At 35.8% G+C, this 24693-nt stretch overlaps 2 protein-coding genes and 1 pseudogene across 5 annotated transcripts; all 3 read left to right on the forward strand.

Annotated features, from left to right (window-relative positions):
* The first annotated feature begins 446 nt into the window (after positions 1–446).
* LOC147513426 (Galactosyltransferase family protein) lies at positions 447–5625 on the forward strand. The gene is made up of 12 exons (XM_086596474.1): positions 447–816; positions 888–951; positions 1280–1329; positions 1422–1621; positions 2389–2452; positions 2540–2612; positions 2830–2953; positions 3296–3383; positions 3506–3556; positions 4488–4559; positions 4656–4768; positions 5176–5625. Exons 1-12 carry the CDS (start codon positions 704–706, stop codon positions 5196–5198), a joined length of 1035 nt encoding a protein of 344 aa, XP_086452600.1. The 5' UTR covers positions 447–703; the 3' UTR covers positions 5199–5625.
* Positions 5626–7489: 1864 nt separating this feature from the next.
* LOC147513427 (G-box-binding factor 3-like) lies at positions 7490–14367 on the forward strand (annotated as a pseudogene). Its single transcript, XR_015215455.1, has 12 exons — positions 7490–7672; positions 8760–8883; positions 9755–9799; positions 9917–10018; positions 10173–10250; positions 10430–10486; positions 10664–10806; positions 11088–11292; positions 11387–11611; positions 12728–12805; positions 12900–13025; positions 13709–14367. The product of XR_015215455.1 is annotated as a G-box-binding factor 3-like (transcript).
* A 1089-nt stretch (positions 14368–15456) lies between these two features.
* On the forward strand, positions 15457–20122 carry LOC147513428 (calcium-dependent protein kinase 1-like). 3 transcript variants are annotated; one of them, XM_086596475.1, is made up of 8 exons: positions 15457–16238; positions 16712–16855; positions 17031–17183; positions 17292–17407; positions 17502–17669; positions 18813–18940; positions 19020–19119; positions 19609–20122. In XM_086596475.1, the coding sequence occupies exons 1-8, from the start codon at positions 15752–15754 to the stop codon at positions 19690–19692; spliced, it is 1380 nt and encodes a 459-aa protein (XP_086452601.1). In that variant the 5' UTR covers positions 15457–15751; the 3' UTR covers positions 19693–20122. The 3 variants fall into 3 exon arrangements, with proteins under 3 accessions (XP_086452601.1, XP_086452604.1, XP_086452603.1); XM_086596478.1 differs by having other exon boundaries at positions 15626–16238; positions 19340–20122; XM_086596477.1 differs by lacking the exon at positions 19609–20122 and adding an exon at positions 19436–19588 and having other exon boundaries at positions 15626–16238.
* Positions 20123–24693: the final 4571 nt, after the last annotated feature.

Here is a 24693-nt window from a genome sequence, read left to right on the forward strand (position 1 = left end):
ACTGTTGTTGCCATTCTTTTTCTCTTTTCATTGTTAGCCACCAGAGAGAGTTATACTGCCGTTCTAGAGAACAGTCTGTTCGAGTGCAAGTCAACCTGCTAAACTATTGTATCCTGCGAGAAAAACGCCACTGTTGTATTTCTGCACCACTAGAAGAGGCGAAATATTTCTTTAAGGACAGCCTAATCCGCGTCTTGGTTGTTCACTATTCGCCTACTGGTTTCTCTGTTATACTTTAGTTGCTGTTTTCTTTCATATAACTATTATAATATTTGTTTTATTAACACAAACACAAAATCATTGAATAACCAAACATCTTCAGTTTTTACTAAAAAAAAAAAAAAAAAAAAGTTTTTAATCAAAATTTGCATCACCAAACAGCGCCACAGCGTGAGCCCACGCAGCACCTGTAAATATGTTGCTTACTGGCATTAACGTTTTAAAGTGTTGCACGGAGCAGCTCTTTGAATCGGTTGCTTCTTCGTACGAAAATTAGTTGGAACGTCTCTCCCACTGTCGACCACCCCTCGTTTTCTTCTTTTAACAGCAAACCTCTCTCACACTTGAATCCAGAAAACAAAAAGAACACGTCTTTTTAAGTGTTACTATATTTTTATTATAACAGTAGTAGATCTGGTTCTGAAATAATAATTCTTTTTCAGTCACTTATGAAGTGAGAAATCGAGCGTTGCAATATCACAAAATGCAAAGCAGGGGATCAAGTAACAAGTTATCTGGTTTAACTTTTCGATCCAGAATATGGGCTCTTATGATCTCCATGTTTGCAACTATGGCTGCGATTTACGTCGCAGGACGGTAAATTTCCTTCATTTTCTTCACTGGGGGTTTACATTACATTAAATAATCATAGGGATGTTGTTTTGTAGGTTGTGGCAGGATGCAGAGGGTAGAGTTTATTTAATCAAAGAGCTTGATAGGATTACTGGCCAGGTAAATTGGTGATTGAGATCTGTGAATTTAATAATACTTTTGTATTAAAAATAAGTTTTGTGTGTGCACTGTGTATCACGGACGAGTATATTCATCTTGCATTGCAATTTAACAACCAATGGTATTGTAAATACAAAACAAGCATGGAATCTACAACTCTTAACTCTGGTAATCATAAAGTAAGAAAATTGTTTAATGAAGACACCTTAAGAGCTTCCAGCAGAATTGCAAACAGAAGTTTTGCGTTTATGTTAATTTTATACTTTTATGTTACATATGGGATCTTCTGCCTAAAAAATTATAATTGATTAGACGATTCTATCTCCAGGGGCAATCCGCTATATCTGTAGATGACACGTTAAAAGTCATAGCCTGCAGGTAACTTGATATTGCTTGTTGTTTCTGTTTCCTTAATTCGAAGTTTGTATTGTAATTATGCTATTTAATGCTTTGGATGCCAAAATTGTCAGGGAACAACAAAAGAGATTATCAGCTCTCGAGATGGAGCTGGCTGCAGCTAAACAAGAAGGTTTTGTGCAGAAGCACCTATCAAAGACTAAAACTAATGGGACTAGTCCTAGGAACAAATTTTTAGCTGTTATAGGAATAGTTACTCAGTTTGGCCGCAAGAACAACAGGGATGCGATTCGAAAGGCATGGATGTCAACTGGTAGACTACTATTCCCATTTGTGAGTTTCTTTCTTTATATTCTCATGGCCTTGAATATGTAAATAGATTCTAGAGAAATAGTATGTTCTAGGCTAGCATTGTCACCAGTTTGGAGAGGGGGGGGGGTGTTAATGAACAAATAAATTTTAGCGGAAAAAGAGGAAAACAGCATCTCGAACCCTGTGTGGTTTCTAAAAGGACCCACTACATAACTGGACTCAGAGACAAACACTACATTCCACTCAGAACGAACTTCTCCTTTATGGGAAACACTTAAACAGATTTCACTACACAGAGAGCTTTAGCTCTTGTAAATTTAACCAAAAACGAACAAACTGGTATGTAATGTTTTGCTCGCTTTTCTGTCCATTTGTATTCACCTGCACCTCCACTCTCACCCCAACACAGGGATGGAACTAGGGGGTGCAGATGGGTGCGACTGCACATCCGCATCCCTAAAGATTTGGAAAAGTTCACTACTCTACCAGTAATCGCTGAAACAATGTCAATGTCAAAACTAAATGGATTCACACCCCCAAAGAATTTCACAGAAGGCGTATTACCGCACCACTGACTAAACATCCCGGTTCCGTCACTGCCCCAACACACTCTCCTAGTTTATTTAAATAAATTCCATGCATAGTACTTATATCTTGTGAAACAAAGTATAGTCCCTCTTCCTGTTTTTTTTTTTTTTTTTTGAACTTGGTAAAATGAAATGGTCCCTTTTCTTGTGGAGTATCAAACGTAGCACAATATATATGCAGGTGCATCTTTGAAAAAGCTGGAAGATGACAAGGGCATCATTATACGATTTGTAATTGGAAGAAGGTATTCTTTTTTCTCCAGTCTACAATTTTATTATTTAATATTTATTTACAACTTGACGTGTGGTAAATCTCAAACATTGAATTGCAGTCCAAGTCGCGGAGACAGCTTGGACAGGGACATCGCCAGTGAAAATAGGCAGACCAATGACTTCATGATTCTTGTACGTATAATTAATGAATGGGGTTTACTTAAAATACCTAAAATTTGATTGCACCATGCTGATGTATTAGTACTATTCTCTCTCTCTCTCTCTCATGATCCATAATCTGAAAAAAGAAGTGTTACAGTATTACCATTATCTGATGTGGTACCATTTTTATGTTGATACAATAGATATGCATATTTTGTTAATTAGGGTCTCTGCAAATTATTTATAGGATGATCATGTGGAGGCACCCGAGGAAGTTTCAAAGAAGACGAAACTGTTTTTTGCTTATGCTGCAGATACCTGGGATGCTGAGTTCTATGCTAAAGTTAATGATGATGTATATGTAAATATTGGTAAGCTTACCTCACTGATTAGAGGATTAGCCCATTCAAAATTTGGTGCAGATATTGTTATTATTGTCCCTGTTTTTCTTTGAGGACTACAACAATACTTTTATAGGTGTAGACATTGCCTTTTCAAATTATGATGCCACATTTGCTGACATAATGTCACTATCAAACCTTTTCTCGTATGATAGAGTAAACTGTCTCGTAAGTGGCAATTGATAACCACACTGATGAAATATATTACTGGCTGACTGAAATTACCTGCTCGGCAGCCACTGTGACTAGATGGGAATTTTAAAGTTTATTTGGACTTTGTCACTGACCATATACAGCTCCTTCACTATACAGATGCTCTGGGATCAATGCTAGCCGCTCATTTGGATAAGCCTCGCGTTTATATTGGGTGTATGAAATCAGGCGAAGTTTTCTCAGAGCCGTAAGCTCACTGAAAAGAAACTTAGACTCATTGTTAAATTGATTAAAAGATGAGCGATAGCTTACCAGTTGTATACTCACTATTTACAAACTTTCTTTTTGTTTGTTTTTTTACTCATACAGGAGCCACAAGTGGTATGAACCAGACTGGTGGAAGTTTGGAGATGGAAAATCGTGAGTGTTAATTGGAAAATTTTCTTGTAACCTTATTCTTAAATCTTAATGTGGAAAGCGTACACCTTTAAACACAAAGATTGTAGTTTGTTTGGTTTACTAGCAGATTAAAATAGAAAATTTGTTGCTTAAATTTGTTTGAATCATGTATCAGTTTTGTGATTACTTCTATTCGTGTTTATGTTGAATTGGTGTTTGCTTACCTTTCTTTATTTTATTTTGTTATACTCTCTTTCTTTGGCAAATGTGACACCTTATTAGCTTCTTTCTTTTTCTTTTTTGGTTTGAGACTCTATGTTAGCTTGATGTAGGGAAGTATGAAAGTATCTAACCTAGACTACAAAACCTGGTTGTAAACCTGGTTGTAAGCTAGAGGGTTTATTATAATATATAGAAGACTATTTTAAATCCCTTTCCTTGCAAGTGTGCTTTAAGGTTTTAATGTTTTATACCGTATTGTAAATGTTTGGGTGGCATGATATGGGCTACAACTTTGACAAAGGACAACCCTAATTTAGAAATTCTATCTGAAAGGCATGGCACTATGCCCGACTTATCTTACATAGTATGGAAATTCTGTTCTGTTTTCTTAATATTCTTCTCTTGTATATTATTAGCCTTTTGAAAATGAACTTCGAATTCAGAATTCTACTGGATACCATTTTAAAAGCACTTTTTTTTCCCGTATCCTAAGAAGGTGTAATAGTATTTTTAGCCATTTGAAATGAACTTCGATTTCAGAATTCTATTGGATACCATTTTAAAGAGAACACTTTTTTTCAACTCAGTGATATAGTATTGTTCTATCCAGAATTCTAACATATCCAATGCTTTCTGATGTCTTCCTTCATTTATGTTTATTTGCAGTTTTCGTCAATGTCTGTTGTTTTTGTTTATCTTTGTATTGACAGAACTTTCTTGTTCCTGATAGGTACTTTCGTCATGCATCTGGTGAGATGTTTGTCATATCCCAAGCACTAGCGCAGTTTGTTTCAATAAATAGGTTGGTTCCTCTTTGCTTTTTCTTTCATGATGCTTCGAGTTTCTTCAGTTCGTTAATAATCTCTGATGGAGCTGACATATTCCGTTGAATTGGCAGATCCATTCTTCGTACATATGCCCATGATGATGTCAGTTCTGGGTCGTGGTTTATTGGGCTTGACGTCAAGCATATTGACGAAGTGAAGCTTTGCTGCTCGACTTGGTCTTCTGGTCTCTCTCTCTCTCTGACACACACACACTCGAGCATTAATACTTGATATGTTTCTTCTTCCCTTCGTCCGTTAGTCCATACTGTTGTTTCCTAAAGCCATGAGATGATGGGTCATCCATCAGTGTTTGGCCAATACCATTACTGTTACTATAGGCTGAAAAACACATTTATGACAAGTGCTGGCGAGAATATCATACAATATCTAAGTTTTTCTTAAACTTGAATTGGTATCCTTAGAAAGAAAGAAATACCTAACTGGCTAACTGGTATTATCGGGTAGCCCATCAAACAAGTGTGGATAGATGTTCGTTCACGCCTCTTGTACAATTAGTCATTATTTTATTGTGAAACGTTACTATGAGAAATACAGGTGGATTTATATATTTTTTTCTAATTTTTTTTCCAGGGGCCATATGTGCAGCTGTTTGACACGATTCTCCAACTTTGACAAAACGCCGTCTCATCTTAGATTTCCACTAATTTATGGCAATGGAGTTTTTTCTGGTTCTCCAAATTGCCTGACCTCGACCTAAAGATGATTACAGCTCCTACAGTTGACTTCGGTTCCAGCTAGCTGCTTTGAAGAAGTTATTGTTTTCAGCATGGCTTTGTAAGCAGAAGCATGGATCATTCTTTTATGCGGCTGTATCATCCATCATTAAATTTCACTTTCCTGTATTATTGATCTCACAGCTTCTCTCGTTATGTATACTCCTTAGCTCCAGATTTAGCATGACCATGTTGTAGTAGAGTGCCAGAACATAAAATTATGGCGGCGGCACGTCAAAAACAAACTCACTTGTAATTTTGTAAACGTGTTTTACCAAAAGCTGAATCCACATTGCAATTTTGAAGACTTCCCTACCAATTGATTTGAGACTTGGAAAGAAAAGGATACCAGAAGGAAGCTTCACTGTGTGTCTGTGTCAGTTCGCTTTGACAAAACAAGGAAAAAGGAAAAGGAGGGGACGCCTAATAAAAAAGCAAACGACACTTTCAATTGGTGTCCACGTCAATTAGGTCCCACCAATCTCTCAAAGTAACAGCAAAGCATGCCTGCATGACGCGTCATATTGTCGGAATTTGCGTCTGATCACCACATATGAAACACATCACCATACGTCCTTATCAACCCTACACCGCAAAACATGCTCACTCGTGTCACTCTACCACTTAATCGAACGGCTCATTTTGGATAATGTGGTGCTGATGTCATTCCACATCAGTAGCTCATCATCCACGAGATAGCAACCTATGGGGAGTTGAAACGTGCCGATCACCCACGTGGAAGAAAAGCGTTTACACGTGGGGTTAGGTTAAGTAATTTACGGAGTGAAAAGTAAATATATGTGATAATTTGAGCACCACTTATTTTGTAGCCGGCGTGCAAGAAACACGTCATCCTGTGGGACCACTTCTTAAAGTTGCCCTCGATACAGGTGTTAAGTCTCGACAAAGTTTCGTCTGATATTCGGGTCAATGGCACTTGAGGAAGCCTCCCTAATTTGATTTTGATCTATTCCTTTTCTGCACGACTGCATATAGCAAGACAACAAAATATTATGTCCTGAGGAGAAAGATGGATTTTTCTTTTACAGCAAAAAAAAAAAAAATCATTAAGATAGAGAAAATAGATTTACGACTTTATCCAATTCCAACCAGATAGCTCTGATCAAAGATTTACAATATTTTTATGTTTTCAAATTTCAACTAATATAATATCGTGATTATTTCAAATTTCAACTAAATATTGTGATGTTTTTATAGCGTTTTATGATTTATCCTATAATTAACTAATGAACCGCAAGGACCTATTGCCTAATGCCACAGACCAAATGATAGGGGCGGATCTAGAATTGCCAATCAGGGAGCTGCTACAATTAACATACACCAAAAATATTTAGGATTGTCACTCAAGGGGCCTGCTACAACTACTATACATCACAAATATCCAAAATTGCCACTCAACGGGGCCTGTGACAGCTAACATACACTACAAATGTTTGTTTGGGAGAATTATATACACTATTATACCATAAAAATTGGGTGTGCTGCAGCACACTCCGCCCCTGCCAAATGAGTTTGGATTTGAAAAGCTAAAAGCGATGGTCTGAGAGTAGATTTTTAGTATGCCTGTGATTCTTTTGAAATTGAAACGTCTCCTCAGAAAATAGAAATGCAGAAATTTTTGCAAAACCAAGATCAAAACCCTGAAATATTCCGCAGAAAGTTAGGCACCCTTTTCTCAAAAAAAAAAAAAAATTATATCGGGACCATGAATTCCGAAAAGTGTTAAATATCGAGAAGAAAACATGAAATTTCAAACTTTATCCTTTTCCGAAGAGGCGACTTTTTTGGCTACAGGGTTGACCCTTTGGTGGGTGGGTCCAAAAGCTGGAAAGAGATCAGATGATCTGGAAAGAATGACCAAATTCGGACGCCAAAGACCATTATTAAATGCCGTTAAATTTCTCGCAAGTAAAACCACCACGTAAGCAAGTAATGATCTGGACATAAAACCCTAGACATAAAACCAACACGTGTACGGTAGAAGTGAGTCAGAATAAGTTAATGGGCCTTGCACGATTATCTACAGCCAACTCAACAACCATTGTTTCTTTCTTTTTTACTTGTTTCTGATACGAGCACGTGTCGACTGACGTGGCCCATCTCCTTGGCGCTCTCTTCTTCTTCTTCCTCTTTTTTTCTCCTACTTCTTCCTTCCTTCTCTCTCTTTTCTCTCCGTCTCTGCATTTACAGAGAAGAGAGAGTATCTTTAATGCCATAAGTATAAGAAGAGAACTTAAATTAACTTTTTTTTTTTCAAATAAAATTTTGGAGTTTTTGTCAATTTTTATTTTTTTTATATTTTGGGAGTGAAGTGTGATACAAAGTGTTCTGAGGTACGTTAAATTCATTTAATCATGTTGCATTCCTTGAAATATTAGATCTTTTTATTTTAATTCACTGATTCGTTATGAAAAAGTTGCAATTTTGAATTGTTTTTAATACTGATTAAGTCAAGTTTGGATCTGATCTCGTAAGTGAAAAAAGAAACATGTTTTGAGATTAGAACTGTTATTAGTTGATAGTAATGTTCTTAACAAAGTTTTTTGGATTTTAGCAAATGAGTTTATGTAATTGTGTCCTTGACTAATTGGTGATGTTTGTTGATATGCCTACATGATTCCTAAAAAAGGATCCAAAGATTGAAATTGGTAATAATAGGTTTGCTCCTTAAAATTACAAAAATTACAATCCTTTGTGTTTAGTACCTTTTTTACACACAAGATTGCTTTGCTTTTGTTTGTGGTTGATGGTTTTATTAAGAGGTGTTAGCTCCCAAGTGTTTGGGAGTGGTTTTCCATTTGCTTTTGACTGCAAGAAAATCCGGGAGGTATATTGATATAATTCCCTTTTTGTTGTAAAAGAAAGTGATATTAGATAACTGACATAAGATGTATTACTATGTCAAATTGTCAAGTAGCATTTGGTGAGTTCTGAATTAATTATTTTCCATAGATCTTTTACCTTTAATAGCACATTAGTAAAGAAGTTGAGATATTTGTTGTTTCTTACTTCGCGGGGTCTAACATGTAATTGGTGTAGAAATTTTATTTATGTATGTGTTAAGAGTTGTTTGCTATACATGCTTTGTAGTTTTGTTATCTATGTGATCTTTCCCTTCTTATTATAAGAAAATTTTGTATTTGCCTGTGTATCACTCACTTAACTGTTACTCTCATTATTCTTGTCATGTACATTTCTCGTTTAAAGTTCCCACGGGTTAAATTATGCGTGTGTCTGTGCGTGTTTTTTGTTGCGTTATGTTGTATTTCCTTTTTAAAACAAGAAATCTTTCTCTTTATTGCATTACAAATGCTATCAAGATATGCTTTACAACTTAGAGCATTACCTATTTGGTTGATCACTTCTCTATCCTTTTTTCGTATTGAGCTAAAAATCTTTCTATGGTTACTTATTTGACAGTTGTCTAAAGGAATACATTGTACACTGCAAAGATATTGTTAACTTCAAGTTTTGGTCTTTTACAATGGGAAATGAGGAAGGCGACACCAACATTAAGCCTGAGAAAGCATCCTCGCCTGCACAGGTAAGCTGAGAAATTATTTAATTGGCTGTAAGCATGTTTGCTTTGGGCAGTGTAAGCTGAGAAGTTATTTAATTTTTCATGCCTTGAAGCTGGGGAATATAGTAATTTCTTGGAAAATCTTCTTCTGTCAGCATAGTATATGGTTATTGTGTTTGTTGTGGTTAAAATAAACTTGTATTGTAATTGGTTCTTGCAAAGCCCAAAACTCTAACTGATTAAAATTGGCATTTTATTTGAGGTCAAGTCTAAGCAGGTAGCAGTTATATATAATCTTAAATATGGTACTTTGTATCGTAGTAGATACTCACTGTGCGCCCTGAGGCACTCATGCGTGCAGTGCCCCTGAAGTGTTTTAAGAGAAAAAAGAAACATAATTTTTTCACACGTGTTATACTTATTTAGTTCAAACGTTTTCAGAGGAAAAATAATGGACAGTCAAGTTAGCCTGCCTATACTTGAACTGGTCCATGCCCATCTTTTTTTTTTTTTTTTTTGCAAAGTAACAGTTTCAGTATGGGGCCAAGTTGTTGTAGGATTGTAGCTAAAACTTTTTAAAATAAATTTATCATTGGGCAGAAACAAACATGCATGCAATTAAGTTGATTGATAAACTAGTACCGCTGTCCACATCCTACAAACATAAAAATGAACGGACTAGAATTTATTAAATATGACTAACATGCATCACGAGGCACGAAACTGCATTCGACATAGTAATGAAATTAGTTTTTTGACCTAAATGACGCATTGAAATCATTTTAATATTTCCTTTTAAACACAAGACATCATCATCGATTTTTATTTTACTAATTGAAATAATTATCGAAAAGTTTTAATCTCTACCAATCGGCATCTCCCTTTCCATTGGCAGGAACCAAGCAACATTCATGCATATCCCAACTGGGCGGCTGTACAGGTTATTCGTTTGCTCAGGATTTTTTTTTTGTTCATGCCTTCTTCTCATGCTATAAATAAGGTCAATCTGGGAATCTTTTTTATGAAAAGGGTATCTTAAACGCGTTAGTACATGCAGGCATATTATGGCCCTGGAGTCAATCTACCACCCCCATATTTCAACTCTGCAGTCACTTCTGGTCATCCTCCACCTCACCCATATATGTGGGGCACACCTCAGGTAATATATAAAGAAGGTTGAGGTGCTCTCACGTTTTCCTCAAATCTTCTCTTTTTGTTGAATGATTTGCATCTATTTTAGAACAGAAGAAGATTTTTACATCTGGACTTTCTGTACTGACATTCAACTAAAAACTTTTTTTTAATTGTCACAGCATCTAATGCCACCTTATGGGACGCCTTATGCAGCAATGTACCCACCTGGAGGTGTTTATGCTCATCCTTCTTTCCTTGTAAGTATGTGAATGCAATTGCATCTATTTTGTTTTGTTTCATGACCAGAGTTTGTATGTACTTTCATTAATAATAATGATGAAGTGATGATAATTAGGAAAGAAAAAAGACAGGTATACAAGAAAGAGTGGTTTTCTCCCCCCAGCCTAATACATCTTCGGACTCTTGTATGTTACAGGTGCCACCCCCACAAGGTCTTGGGGACTCATCACCCAGTGCTGCATCTGAAGCCATGGTACTTGCAATGCTCTTTATTACTTTAAGTCTTTAACTGCTTCACTGATTGTAATGATATGCTACTTTTAAATTAACTGTATGGAAATTTCTTGTCTTGCACAAGAATGGGAACTACCTCTTTTGTATTTGGCGCAGATTATGAAATGTACAGTATTTGTTTGTTCGTATGATGCAGGTGGTGACTCCTTTAAGCATGGCAACGCCTGCCAAATCGTCAAGCAGCAAAGATCAAGGCTTCACCAAGAAGCTTAAAAGGTTGAATGGAAGTACCACTGTGATAGGAAATGGCAATTCTGGGAGTTCTGCAGCATCCCATAGGTGTTTTTTTTTTATACTTTTATCTGATAGTGATAACACTTGCAATTTCCTGATTCTTGGGAATTGGAAACATCGTTGATGAGGAAGGAATATAACCGTCTTTAGGTTTTCACCTCACATATGTTGAACAACTGTGGCCCTAGATTTTCAGTATTTTGCAAAGAGATTTCTGGGATAAAAGAATTTCTACTATGGACTGCTGAGCTGATGTTTCTTTTGGAAAAGTCAGTTAGTAGTTTTCTGCTTGGCTAACTCTATAATTTTCAACCATGCGTGTGTAGTGGGGACTGTGGGACAGAAGGTTCTAGTGGAAGTGATGATAATTCAATAGAAGGTACATCTACTACTTAACATATACATGGTTATAATTTCTGTGCCTTTTCTAAGAATGTATCGCTAGTCGTTTGTGCCCTCAGTTCTCGAGTTTTAAGTCAAGAGTATAATCCAAGCGTTGAGCTTTTAGAACTGGTTTGGACTTGGAAACTGGTCCGTCTTGTCTTCTTTTTAAATTCATAATGATTGACCCATTCAATTTCCTTCCATTTCTGTATTGATTTTTTCACTCTTTTTGTGCAATCAGGCAAGGACAGGAAGGTTGATGGCCTTACTGCATATGGTGGAAATGCTAATGCAACACCCCGTATTGGCTCTGGGGGTTTCTCCAGTTCCTGCTAGTTTAGCATGTAAACAAGTGGAAACTGTACCTTATTCTAATGGAAATGCAAGGGGAGTTTCTGTTACTCCTCCTGCTGTAGTAGCTGAGGTGCCATCTCAACATGGTTTAGCATCTGGACAGTTGACAACGGTATAAGCTGCAAATGTTTATTTGTTGCAGAAATGTAGAATTCTATATCTTCCACTTAATCCTTTTTGTGGTAGCTCGTTTTCCATGATATGTTACTGATTATCATTTAGCTTTTGCTATGCCTTGGTATAATTTTTTGTTCAAAAAACGATTAAAAAAGGTATTGAACTTTACAAGTTTTTACAATATGGGGGCTAAATTTTTTTTTCGGTCAATTTGGGGACCAAACTTTTTAATTTTTGCAATGTGGGGACATGTGTAATATGACATCTAAATTTCTCACACGGTGTTTCACAATTCGAATTAATTTCCATGGTCATGAGGTTGTAGAATATTAGCACGGTGTATAACAATGTATGTAACTTGTGAATTATGAAACACCGTGTGAGAAATTTAGACTACATGTGTAACTAGTCCCCACATTGCAAAAATTAAAAAGTTTGGTCCCCAAATTGACCGAAAAAAAAGTTTAGTCCCCACATTGTCAAAACTTGTAAAGTTCGATACCCTTTTTAGTCGTTTTTCGTTTTTTGTTTCTCTCAAGATAAGAAAATATTACAATCACGAGGAACAGAAAAGTGCCTTGGTTTCAGTTGCAATATAAACCACGTCGAGGATTATCATTTTCTTGTTATCAAGGCACATGTTGTACTATATGTTGCAGCTTGTTAGTATTTTCTCATGAAATAAATAAGTATTTCATGATTTATATGTTTTACCTATCACATCCAATTACTGGTGTACATTCCCTATGGGCTTGGCCTGATGTGTTAGTGAACTGGCATGACTTGGGTTAAAACAACTTACAGTGGTGAAATGATGGTTATCACTTTAGTATGATGTTGTTAATGCAGAATCACTGTTACCTGTATATATGCCATATGCGCTTGGCTTGATGTATTAGTCAATTTGTATAATTTTGGAATATAACAAATGATAACGGTCAAAAGAGGGAATCACTTTATTGTGCACTTGTTAGAGACTAAGAATATTGTTACCTCTTTCACAAAACTATTTTCATTGCCATTTAATTGTAATCTTCTGTAACTGCATTTGGTTGGTTTCTGCTGCATCAAATTTTCTTTTCCTTAAGATCCATTGCTGTTTGTTATGCAGGAGGAGCGGGAGCTGAAACGGGAGAAAAGGAAACAGTCTAACAGAGAATCTGCCAGAAGGTCACGGCTTAGGAAGCAGGTAAGTGGAAATGTTTTAGTTTGTTTCTTGTCATTTTGTTGAGCAGCTATTTTGATTATTTTGTTTTTTTCTGAGTGTTATTCTCTTCTTCCAGGCTGAGGCCGAAGAACTTGCTGTAAAAGTTGACTCTCTGAATGCTGAGAATTTGGCCCTTAGGTCTGAAATTAACCAATTAACAGAGAACTCGGAGAAACTGAGGCTCGAAAATTCTTCATTAATGGTATTCTTCTTTAACTCTTTTATTAATCTTGAGATCATCTATCTTGATTTAAGTTCTCTTTCTATTTTATTAGTATATATATTTTGGTTGGTAAGCGACATGTATATTTATCTATTCTATTAATATTGTAAAGCTATACCGCGTTCATGGTTGTTTGTTACTTTAACCAGGATCTTCTAGATGTATCTCATAGATTTGACATTTTGATGCTCCATTAGTGATAAATGGTAACAAGTGTACATGGAATTGGTTCGAGTAATTTGGTGGGGGATAGTTTGATTGTGTACTAATACTTCATCTCAGTGTAATGTCCCACAGCAACCACTTCTGGCTTGCATCCAATCGTCTGAACGATACAATTTTTGGGCGGTGGTCTATTGTGATTATTACCAATGTCTAAATTGTATGGATCAGGGCAGGGCCCTGGTTTTATCCACTTATAGGTTTAAGTGTTAAAATTATTGTAATTCCCCTAGACATTTGCGAAATGTGGCACTCTTGATTTTCTTAAAAATTATAATTACTTGGGTCCTTAAAGTTCTAGCATTATTGCTATAAGTGGTGCATAACATAATTTTTTTTTTAGTAAATGCAGTTTATAATTGGGTGATGTATTTGTTAGTGTGTAAAAAGCAAATTGCTTGTGCGTTGGTATGATCGACTCTTATTGCAATTTGTTACAGGAGAAATTGAAAAGTGGACAACATGAAGGGGCAGGAGAAATGGTCTCCAATAATATGTTGCCACAGGAGGGGCAACCTGTTAGTACAGAGAACTTCTTATCCAAAGTAGAGAATTCCCTGTCCAATACCACTAAAGGCATTGAAACCAACGACAATCCAAATTCTGGATCCAAGCTACGGCAGCTCTTAGAATCTAGTCCAAGGGGTGATGCTGTGGCAGCAAGCTGATCTAGTAACTGACAATTGTACAATGAACTTTTTGTTATTTTCCTTTAATTATGATTTCAACAAGTTATAAGTAGTTTAAGTTAGGTTCAGGCACAGATTTCGGCTTGAGCGATACCACATTCTTGGATCGTGGGGTTGGCAGTTGGAGCTCAAGTGGAATATTTCCCGAGTTCGACTATATAGGGACAATGAATCTGTGGTCTATTAGAATCCACAAGGTGGTGGAGATATCCTTTAATGATATTCCACACTGTAGAGAAATTAGGAAATGTCTGTCCGCACTATTGGAGCTCAGTTCTGGTTCAAAACTTCAAATCAGATTGTGGCATCCTTTTAAGTAAAATTAGTTTGTGAGCTAGAAATTATGACATTGTGACTTGACAGTGATTAATGTATAAACTACTGATTGTGGCTGTGCTTTGACACAGTAACTGTCGTCTAACTTTTCTTATGGTCTGATATGTTTATTGAATGGATATGTTACTGTGTGTGGTATATGAACTAAGTGGACTTTGTTAGTCCAAAAGGATGGGTCGTAATTTTTACGGTGCCAACGATCTTTTATATACTTTTCCAGTAGTTTCGTTTGTTAGTTCAACCCAGAATGTTCGGCCTCTTGTTTTGAGTTTCGATGTCTATGTTCAAGCATTGGGAATTTGGAACAGTTTATTAATAGGCACTGTGATTGCATTTTGGAAAATCAAATAAAAACTGTGTGTTATTCAATAAGGACTGATACCAAATCAATTCATCCTATCAGGACTCTATCATTAAAAGTGTCGAGCACATGTTTCTTTCAAAACTATCTTCGATCTTATTTTGCCTTAAGCCCCTAACCGATTCAGTATCCAAGGGACTCGGCCCGAATTCCTTCGATCCTATGGCCGGATGCATGGTTTTCGGACTCTTGCCGAATTGCAATGTGAACCGATGGATGTCTGGAATATCTGGATTATACATTATTTGAGATGCACAACAATAAATGTAACTTCCAGAGTTGTCTCTGCTGCGATCATTAAGCTGTCATATCTCTAGCACTTAAGAGCATTCCCAATGCAGGTGGAATTGAAGAGAATGCGGAAATTTTCACCTCTTTTTTGTTCAAATGCAGTACCAATGTATAGTTGAAAACGAGAGTGACTATATTTCCAAGTCATTATGTGGGTGAAACCTTCAACTGTCTCGTGTGTTTTTTAAAAAAAAAATCGTTTTTTTTTTGGACGGAAGATTTCATTCTGTCTCGCGTGTTTTTTTAACTTTTTCGTTTTTTTTTTTAACTTCAGACAAAATACCATATGGGATGTTACATTCTGTCTCAATCAAAATGCTTCCAGAAGAAATCCAACATCCAGTCCGAAATTATTTTTCACCTTTACATTGGAACAGCTTTACCTTGCTTTTCGCCAAAACTGTGGAAAAGAACAAAAATACTAGACACGTGGAGGTGAAAAGAGGGGAATTATAGTCGACTGCACTAGCGATGCTTTAACAAACAAACAGTGGCCAAGACTTTGATAAGTACATCTATAGAACCAAGTCAACGACACACTCACACTCTTTTCTAGGCTGAAACTTAAAGTGTACTTACTCATCACTCTTCACTCTGACTTGCCCGAGAAAAAAAAAAATGGGCAACTGTAACGGCTTACCTTCAGACAACAACCAACTCCAGCACCACCACCACCCCCACCTCCTCCAGCCACAAATAACGGTCATAACGGTGGGGCCCTATTTCCCAAACCCAACTACCAACGACCAGAACAACAACCAACTGTCCCACTCTCATCAATCACAGGACGAATTCTCTGCCGTCCGATGGAAGATGTACGATCCACGTACACTTTCGGTCGCGAACTTGGTCGCGGACAATTCGGCGTAACTTATCTAGTAACCCACAAAGAAACCAAAGAAAAATTCGCGTGTAAATCAATTGCCACTCGAAAATTCGTAACTCGAGAGGACATAGATGACGTGCGTAGAGAGGTACAAATCATGCATCACTTGACTGGGCATAGAAATATAGTTGAGTTAAAAGGAGCTTATGAGGATAGACATTCGGTTAATTTAGTTATGGAGTTATGTGCTGGTGGGGAATTATTTGATAGGATTATTACAAAGGGACATTATTCGGAACGGGCTGCAGCTGGGTTGTGTAGGCAGATTGTTACTGTTGTACACACTTGTCATTCTATGGGTGTTATGCATAGAGATCTCAAGCCTGAGAATTTTTTGTTGTTGAGTAATGATGAGAATTCGCCATTGAAAGCTACTGATTTTGGTCTCTCTGTCTTCGTCAAACCCGGTAAATTGAGTACTAGTTGGAGAACTATATGTGTATTTGTTAGGACTTAGATAGGATGCTTTTATTATAGTTGCACATTTTGGCATTTTAGTAGGACAGAGCAGGGCCAACTCATAATCTTCTTGCAAATTTATGCTTCGTCTATTTTTATGTGTATTTGGCTTTAGATCAGGCAGTATCATGGTTTTAACATAAATTGCTGATGACCTCACAGTTCCAGTTTGCATTTAAGTTTTGTTGGCCTTTTGAAATATTGATGTGTTAATGAGTATCATTTCCTGGACTTATCTGCAAGGAAATGTTGTTTAAATGTCACTATTGACCTATTGTCTACAAGTCTTCAATCTGTGTAAGTTCTGATCTTGTGAACAATTGTGATTTTACCCCATGGAAAAGTTGAACTTAGAATCATGTTGATCTCATGGTGTTGTATTCCAATGGTGATGCTTAAGCCTTAGTATATGTGAGTGCAGGAGAAGTATTCAGAGACTTGGTTGGAAGTGCATATTATATTGCTCCTGAAGTTTTGCGGCGGAATTATGGGGTTGAAGCTGATGTCTGGAGTGCTGGTGTGATACTTTACATTCTTCTTAGTGGAGTCCCACCTTTCTGGGGAGGTATGCATTTCAGTAAATTGACGTGGGAAGTGTATATGAAGTCTATCGTACTTGATAAGTGTGTCCCATGTTATTGTTAACTTCATAAAGATGGTTATTACCTATGATTTATTGGACACCATCTAACAATGCCATGGTTTTATGTTCTCTCTTCTCACATGCCTTCCTCATGCAGAGAATGAGAAGAGTATCTTTGACGCTGTTTTGCGAGGTCATATCGATTTCTCCTCGGATCCTTGGCCTTCCATCTCCAGTAGTGGCAAAGATCTAGTGAAGAAGATGTTATGGGCTGATCCGAAAGAACGACTTTCGGCTCTTGAAGTCCTAAGTATGCTTCAAGCTTGAACTATATATACATGGAAGCTGTATTGAAGTCTGTTCTTGGACATTTCTTCAAGCTAGAGTGCTTAACCTTGAAACTTTAAATTAATTGCAGACCACCCATGGATCAGGGAAGATGGGGACGCATCTGACAAGCCAATTGATATTGCTGTCTTAAGTAGAATGAAGCAGTTCAGGGCAATGAATAAACTCAAGAAAGTTGCTCTAAAGGTCAGAGCAGTTTAATTATGTGATTTTTGGTTCGCATCTGCTCATCCTTGAGACTTATAACCAAATATGAATGTCTCTCTTCTTCCCTTTCCAGGTTATTGCAGAAAATCTTTCAGAAGAAGAGATTATGGGTTTGAAAGAAATGTTCAAATCCATGGATACAGATAACAGTGGAACAATAACATATGAAGAACTAAAAGCAGGTCTCCCAAAACTGGGTACCAAGCTTTCAGAGTCTGAAGTCAGGCAACTAATGGAGGCGGTATGAATTTGTCTCTTTTGTTTAAGTCTAGCTGATTTCTAGTTTCTATTCTTTTCAAATCTGTAGTTGGCAGTTAAGATTTTCCCAATTACTGTTGATTGAGCGTTCAAAATATGGATGTTAATGGATAATTTTAGCTTTTTGACATGGACCTTTTACATAAGTTCTATTGAATTTGGGCATCCATCCAACGAAAAACCAATTGGCAACCCAGGCCTTATATATGGTTTTGCAAGGTTTTAGATATCCGATATGGGCTTATAAATCTCAACAAGTTCCATTATATTTATGAGAATTTTTCTGGTATTTGTCCATTGGTGACATGTTTACTCTTTTGAGATTTGAAGGATCTTCTTGTAAATGTCTTTGCTTACTCTGCAATTTGTGGATGGTTGGGATAGACATGAGATAGAGGTAAAAATTAGACATCTCAACATCCAGTCTGAAACATGGATCTATGGGATACGTTGATCCAAACAGAAGGTGATAGGACATGTTGATAAGTAGTTATGTACCATTGTACCCTAGCATGGTAAAGTTTCTTGTTTGTGATATGCAGAAAGATTGTGATCCTTCAGCCCTCACCATGATATAGTGATTTCGTCAGCCATAATTTCCATTCAATGTAGCAATAATGTATGTTGTAGGACTTGTAGCCCCAAATCACTATCCTTAGTTAATTTACCCATGCATATTTATACCCAATATTTGGCATTAGATTGATACTAGAACTAGGGCTGGAAATGGTGCAGTTATTAGGGTTTGGACCATCATTATTTCATTTTTCAAATATGGTTTTACTTCTAAACGGTTCGGATCCTCCTAGATCCTAATCAAAATAATCTTCCAAATAATAATAGGTCTTATTGAGAACTTGTGGTTCGCAATAGAAAATTTTGGATCCATTCGGTCATGGATCCGATCTGGTTTTGTATCTGGATAGTACTAAAAGAATCTATAGTACTATAGGGAGGCACCATGTAAGTTTCTGGGTGAAGGAGAACCTTTTGCCAAGGAATATTCTACTATGAATTGTTTCCAGAAACCTTCGCACTTTGTTGCTACCTCCAGTTTTGTAAGCTTGACATAGTTCTAAATGATACATCTCATAATTTGTCAATGATATATAATTTTATTTTCCAGGCTGACGTGGATGGTAATGGAACCATTGACTATATTGAGTTTATAACAGCTACTATGCATATGAATAGAATGGAGAAAGAAGAGCATTTGTACACTGCTTTTGAGTATTTTGATAAGGACAAGAGCGGGTAATCTTTTCCCCCATTCTTCCAAAAGAAGCCACTCTTTTTATCTTACTACTAATGCTCTTTTATCTTGGTTATTTAGATATATCACAATGGACGAACTGGAACAAGCCCTCATGAAGTATAATATGGGTGACGCTAAAACAATACAAGAAATCATTGCTGAAGTTGACACAGACAATGTAAGTTTGCCTATTATCTTACAGATATAGTTTTATCCCTTAAAAGAATTTCTAGACATTGTGTCCCAGAAGGGATATATATAGTTTAGTGCTTAAAAAGGCTAGGTTGATTTCAGGCATGACTTGATCCTATCTCCTTTTAAGTGCTAATTGTGTGAACTCTATTATACTGAATGTTATTCTACCTATATTTTGGGCTTCTCGACAATTATTCATGTAGCTAGGATGAACCCGAGGCCAACTTATTCCTATAGTGGGCACTGCAGCGGCTCAAGACCTATAGAATTTTGAAAAAGATTATGTCATTTTGGTGCAGCACGCATGTCAAGTATGTTTAATGCACAAGGTGAACCAAATCACTATCTGAATTTTGAGCATGGTTCAAATGGTTCTTCAAAGAATCAAAGGAAGCTGTATCGTTTGAGTCATTATTTCATGAAAACATGGTTGTTTGTATTACATTTTTGTCCATTTCCACTTTGTTCACAGGATGGGCGAATAAATTATGATGAGTTTGCAGCAATGATGAGGAAAGGAAACCCTGACTTGGTGACAAACAGGCGGCGCAAATAGGTTTCAGTCACTGCAATTTGCATCTTCTTTTTTGCTGGGGTCAAAAGTCTATAGCTCCTTATTGTTGCAGTTGTGAGATCACACATGCACTTTCATCAGCTTAGCATTGAGCTTTTCAGGTACATGGTTTTTGGATCACTACTGCACTTGAGCTTCGGAAACTAAAAGACCAAGTTAGAGTTGGTTCACAGTTTTGAAGCAGAGCGACGTGGGACTGAAATGGGTATATATGTTTATGTTTGCTGAACGGGTACAGTTTATTGATCTATGATAATATTAAAAATGAAATAGTTGAGAGATTGTAATTTCTATGTCAATATTCTCCATGATTAGAACGTGATTAGAGGATCATTGATGGCGTTTGAAACATGGAGTACACATGTCAGATTTTAATAAACTGTGAATATAAAATCTGCATATTAGTACACAACTTCGTTCATATAATGATTTGTCCAAGCACAGACAACTATATAACTGAGTTCCAACCAAAAAAAGAAAAAACCATATCAACATCAGTGTATCAACAAAAACCGACCAACTAAATTAACAGTTGGAAAAAATTCATGTTCAGCCCATGGCCCAAAATATCGCCGAGATATCCGATATCTCGCCGATATATTTCAGTAAATTGGTACACCGATATCGATATTTCCGATATATATCCACCGAATATTGAATCCCTTTTTTTTTCGAGATATATCGGAATTTCCGATATGAAAGTTTATATCGCCGATATAATCGATATTTTCGAGATAATTGATATATATCAGTTGACTTTTTGACCAATTGTTAATAATTTAATATTGAAATTTCCGAAATTTCCGATATCCGAGATATATCGGTGAGATATCCGATATTTTAGAAACTTTGGACTGGTCACCAAAAAAACCGATATATCCGATATATCTCGGTTTTTGGATACATCGATATATTAACCGATATCGAAATTTTGGGCCTTGGTTCAGCCTACCTCTCTGACCTGGGAGCGAGCTACTGGCATTACAACGACTAGCCTTGAGCACGTGTTCCCATGTAGGTAAGTAGGTACGGTCTCTCACTCTCAGGGGTCTCTCTCTTCTTTGATATTAAAAACATGAACCTGAAATTAGGGTTTTGAAGAACCAAAAAAATAGAAGAGTGATGAGGTTTACTGATGCAGTGAAGAATTTATAAGTTGCAGATTTTCACAACCTACACTATAGTTTGTTGATTTCTTGTGAAGTACCAAAGATTAATGGTTTTAAGGTTTGTTGATTCACACACAAGGAATACCAAAACAATGGAAACAAGAGAAGAAACTCTTAATATTATTAACTCAATCCAAAACTGCAAAACCTAATACAGACTATCAACTTTTATATAGGCGTAATACCCTAATTAACACAAAACTCAGAATTTTCCAAAAATGAAAAGTTTTGGGATAACTACATATTAAGAAACTACTAATCAAAATAGAAATAACCCAACTGATCAAATCGAAAATGAACTCTCGTATCAAAAGATATAGCAAAAAACACTTGATATTTAATGAGTTTAATCTATGAAAGAACTTCGAAATAAACATATATGTAGATCAGAAATTGACAATAAACTAATTAGTATTTCTATGAAAATGTGAATCAATAAGAAGTTAGGGCTTAGTTTTCCTTACGCTATTTGCTTCGTCCGAGTCTCCTGGTGGCTTCAGGTGTAATCTTCACCAGATACTTTTTCATTTTCTCAACCTCAACCCATTTTGATTGGACATTGAGTTCGGGAGTAGGAATGTTGGATGAAGTCATTTGAGCTGCAGACTTGGCATTCTCCAGATCTAGTTTGATAACTTCAGCACAAATATGGGCTGTCGTGAATTCAGCTTCTTGTTTTTTACATGAATTCAGCTTCTTGTTTTTTACGTTCAAGTTCTTTCAATTGCACATACATGTTAGCCTTAAGCAACTTTTGTTCATGAGCGGACAACTTCACCAGCATCTCATTAGGCAGTTCATAGTGTTGCAACTTTATCAAGAGTTGTTTCGAGCAATCGGTGTTTATTAACAAAAGATTAAATTAACACCTTTAATTTCATCAGTCCAGTAGTTTTAACATTATGGAGAGCCAAGATCCTGCCATGTAGATCCTCTGTGTCTTGGGCACTTAAACCCAAAAAAGATCTAAATTACACTGATTGATCCAAGCATGTATTAGATTCCTTTATGCTTCACTAACCACTAACTTTATTTTTGTTTCACTAACCACTAACTCTCGCATATATATCATTTATCATTTATTTTGAGTCCAAAACCATTAAAGATGGATAAATGTGTCTTTGAATGTTTGATGAGTTGATGACCTAGACTAAAACAAATAGCCAAAGACCCAAAGCCCAACCGGTCAGTTTGTATAATTCTAATCACCCCTAATAAATCTGGAAGCTCTCCCTATTTTCTTTCACTCTCAATTCTTAAAAAAACGTCAGACTTCAACCAAAAAAAAAAAAAACAAAAAACAAAAAAGACTTACGGTATAGCTTGTTGCACGTTTATCCTAATTATTTGTAAAACTCGTTATTATTATCAATAAAATTTATACTTAAATAAAAAAACAATATAATTTTTTACCTTCAATGTTAATCTTTTATAGTTTTCTCCACATGATAGTAGGGTTATATAGACTTATAATATTATAGGAAGTTAACAATTTGTTGAATTGTTGTAGACTTGTGGACTAAATTATGTAGATATATATAAACAAAATAATGTAATTTTTTACTTTTAATGTTAATCTTTTATAGTTTTCTCCACATTATAGTAGAGTTATATAAACTTATAATATTATATGAAGTTAACAATTTGTTGAATTGTTGTATACTTGTGGACTAAATTATGTAGATATATATAAACAAAACAATATAATTTGTTACTTTTGATGTTAATTTTTTATGGTTTTTTTCCACATGATAGTAGGGTTATATAGATTTATAATATTATATGAAGTTAACAATTTGTTGAATTGTTGTATACTTGTAGACTAAATTATGTAGATATATATAAACAAAACAATATAATTTGTTACTTTTGATGTTAATTTTTTATAGTTTTTTTCCACATGATAGTAGGGTTTTTTTTCCACCAACCGGAACCAGAGCAACATCCCCAATCATCATCTTCATCTTCCGGAGGAATGAGAAGTCTTTGCATATATCTTTCCCTTGTTTCATGTGCACGACGTTGCACCGTTTCGAATAAACTCCATTCTACATCTCCAAAGGATTCCAACATATTACACAACTGATTCATCGAATCTAGGACTGGGTTCACAACTTCAGGATTTAAAATTTCCACTAAAACTTGTTTGTGCTCCTCAGATAGTCATTTTAATCTAGAATATGCACTAAGGGTACTAATTGCTCTTTCAATCTCTTTTTTTTCTTCCTCAGGCAACATCATTTCGAGAATACTCAGATTTTATTCCTTAGATTTGACTCTTCGTGGCGTAGGGTAAGGATTACTAAAGTTTTATCCCTTTTACTAGCCATTTGGCTCCTATGGCCGGACTTACTACATACATAGGTAATGACTCAAAAGCCTAAAATAATAAATAATATATTTTTATATCGCTACTAGTAGTATAACCTATAATGATCGTGGCCTCTTAAATTCATCCGGGTCTTTTTCTTACGCCTAATACTCCTAGATGAATAATAAAATTAGATGCCTAGATATTTATTAATGAGGACTACTTTGTCTTTTGAGTCATTAGCTATGAATAACAAAAAACAAAAAAGATTTGCGGTGTAACTTGTTGCACGTTTGTCCTAATTATTTGTAAAACTCTTTATCATTATCAATAAAATTTTCACTTAAAAAAAACAATATAATTTTTTACTTTCAATGTTAATCTTTTATAGTTTTCTTTACATGATAGTAGGGTTATATAAACTTATAATATTATAGGAAGTTAACAATTTGTTGACTTGTTGTAGACTTGTGGACTAAATTATGTAGATATATTTAGATACAGTAGTATAAATTAATGACTTACGTGCTTAAGTAGTTAACTTAATCAGTTCATATTAAATTCTTAATAGTCAATGCATTCTAGTTTTGCGAATTAAAATAAATGAATAATTTTGTTAATATTTATTATTTAGACTTCCTGACAAAAAAACAAAAAACAAACAAAATTGAATACTTTTTTTTTAGGAGTGGGGTGTGATAATCTCAGCACTCTCGGACTTAGAATCCTAACTAATCGGTGAGACTACAGTAAGGTAACAAAATTAAAAAGATTACTCATATTTTATCCCTTTTATATGTCTCGAAACTATAGGGCTTTGGAGTTTGGACCTTTTATTGATCGGCAATTTAGAAGTTTATATAAAAGCCCAATTGGTTTTGTGTATTTTGGTATTTGGATTTAGAATTAATCAAATTCGCCAAAAATAGACGATAAGAATATCAAGGTCTAAGATCCTCTTGCAATCCTCTTTGTTCAGGAGTGCTTCACATGGCAAATCCTCTTTGTAGGCGTACCTCAGTCTTCATATTCAAACTATATACATCCAGGGCACGCCACCTGACTATACAAACTGATTTTGGAGACCACGAAAAAAAAAACAGACCGGGCTAAGCTTCACGCCTTCACTTGTTGTTGTGTTTATAGGCTGGGCTATGAAACTTGTATTTATAGACAACTGGGTTTGGACTTTGCGGGAGGCTATATGGGCTATTAAAGACAAATATAACATCCCAACCACAAAAATGTCATTCCAATGGGGCTGCTAAAAATGTCTTAAATTTGGAAGTAGTCAAAAACCCAGCCAAAGTTAAGGCATTCGCTAGCAGCTGTTACAATAAGTTCAGTAGATGGACGACATAAACTATGTCGTCCGTGTGTTAAATTTTGACAAATGGCAGAAATTGTATCGTTCGTCTAAAAAAATTCAACTTAAGTTACAAAATAATAGACGGACGGCAGAAACTATGCCGTACGTATCATTTAGCGCTTCAAAATAAAAAA

This window comes from Coptis chinensis, chromosome 3 (genome assembly GCF_015680905.1).
Source record: "Coptis chinensis isolate HL-2020 chromosome 3, ASM1568090v1, whole genome shotgun sequence".
In the NCBI taxonomy this organism is placed as follows: domain Eukaryota; kingdom Viridiplantae; phylum Streptophyta; class Magnoliopsida; order Ranunculales; family Ranunculaceae; genus Coptis; species Coptis chinensis.

Bases quoted from the DNA above. Each gene is read 5' to 3' on its own strand.
- LOC147513426 (XM_086596474.1), top strand. From the start codon at position 704: ATGCAAAGCAGGGGATCAAGTAACAAGTTATCTGGTTTAACTTTTCGA. The intron at 1,622-2,388 runs GTAGACTACTAT...ATATATATGCAG, and splicing joins AAAGGCATGGATGTCAACTG to GTGCATCTTTGAAAAAGCTG. The intron at 2,453-2,539 runs GTATTCTTTTTT...ATTGAATTGCAG, and splicing joins CGATTTGTAATTGGAAGAAG to TCCAAGTCGCGGAGACAGCT.
- LOC147513428 (XM_086596475.1), top strand. From the start codon at position 15,752: ATGGAAGATGTACGATCCACGTACACTTTCGGTCGCGAACTTGGTCGC. The intron at 17,670-18,812 runs GTATGAATTTGT...TTTATTTTCCAG, and splicing joins TCAGGCAACTAATGGAGGCG to GCTGACGTGGATGGTAATGG. The intron at 19,120-19,608 runs GTAAGTTTGCCT...CTTTGTTCACAG, and splicing joins CTGAAGTTGACACAGACAAT to GATGGGCGAATAAATTATGA.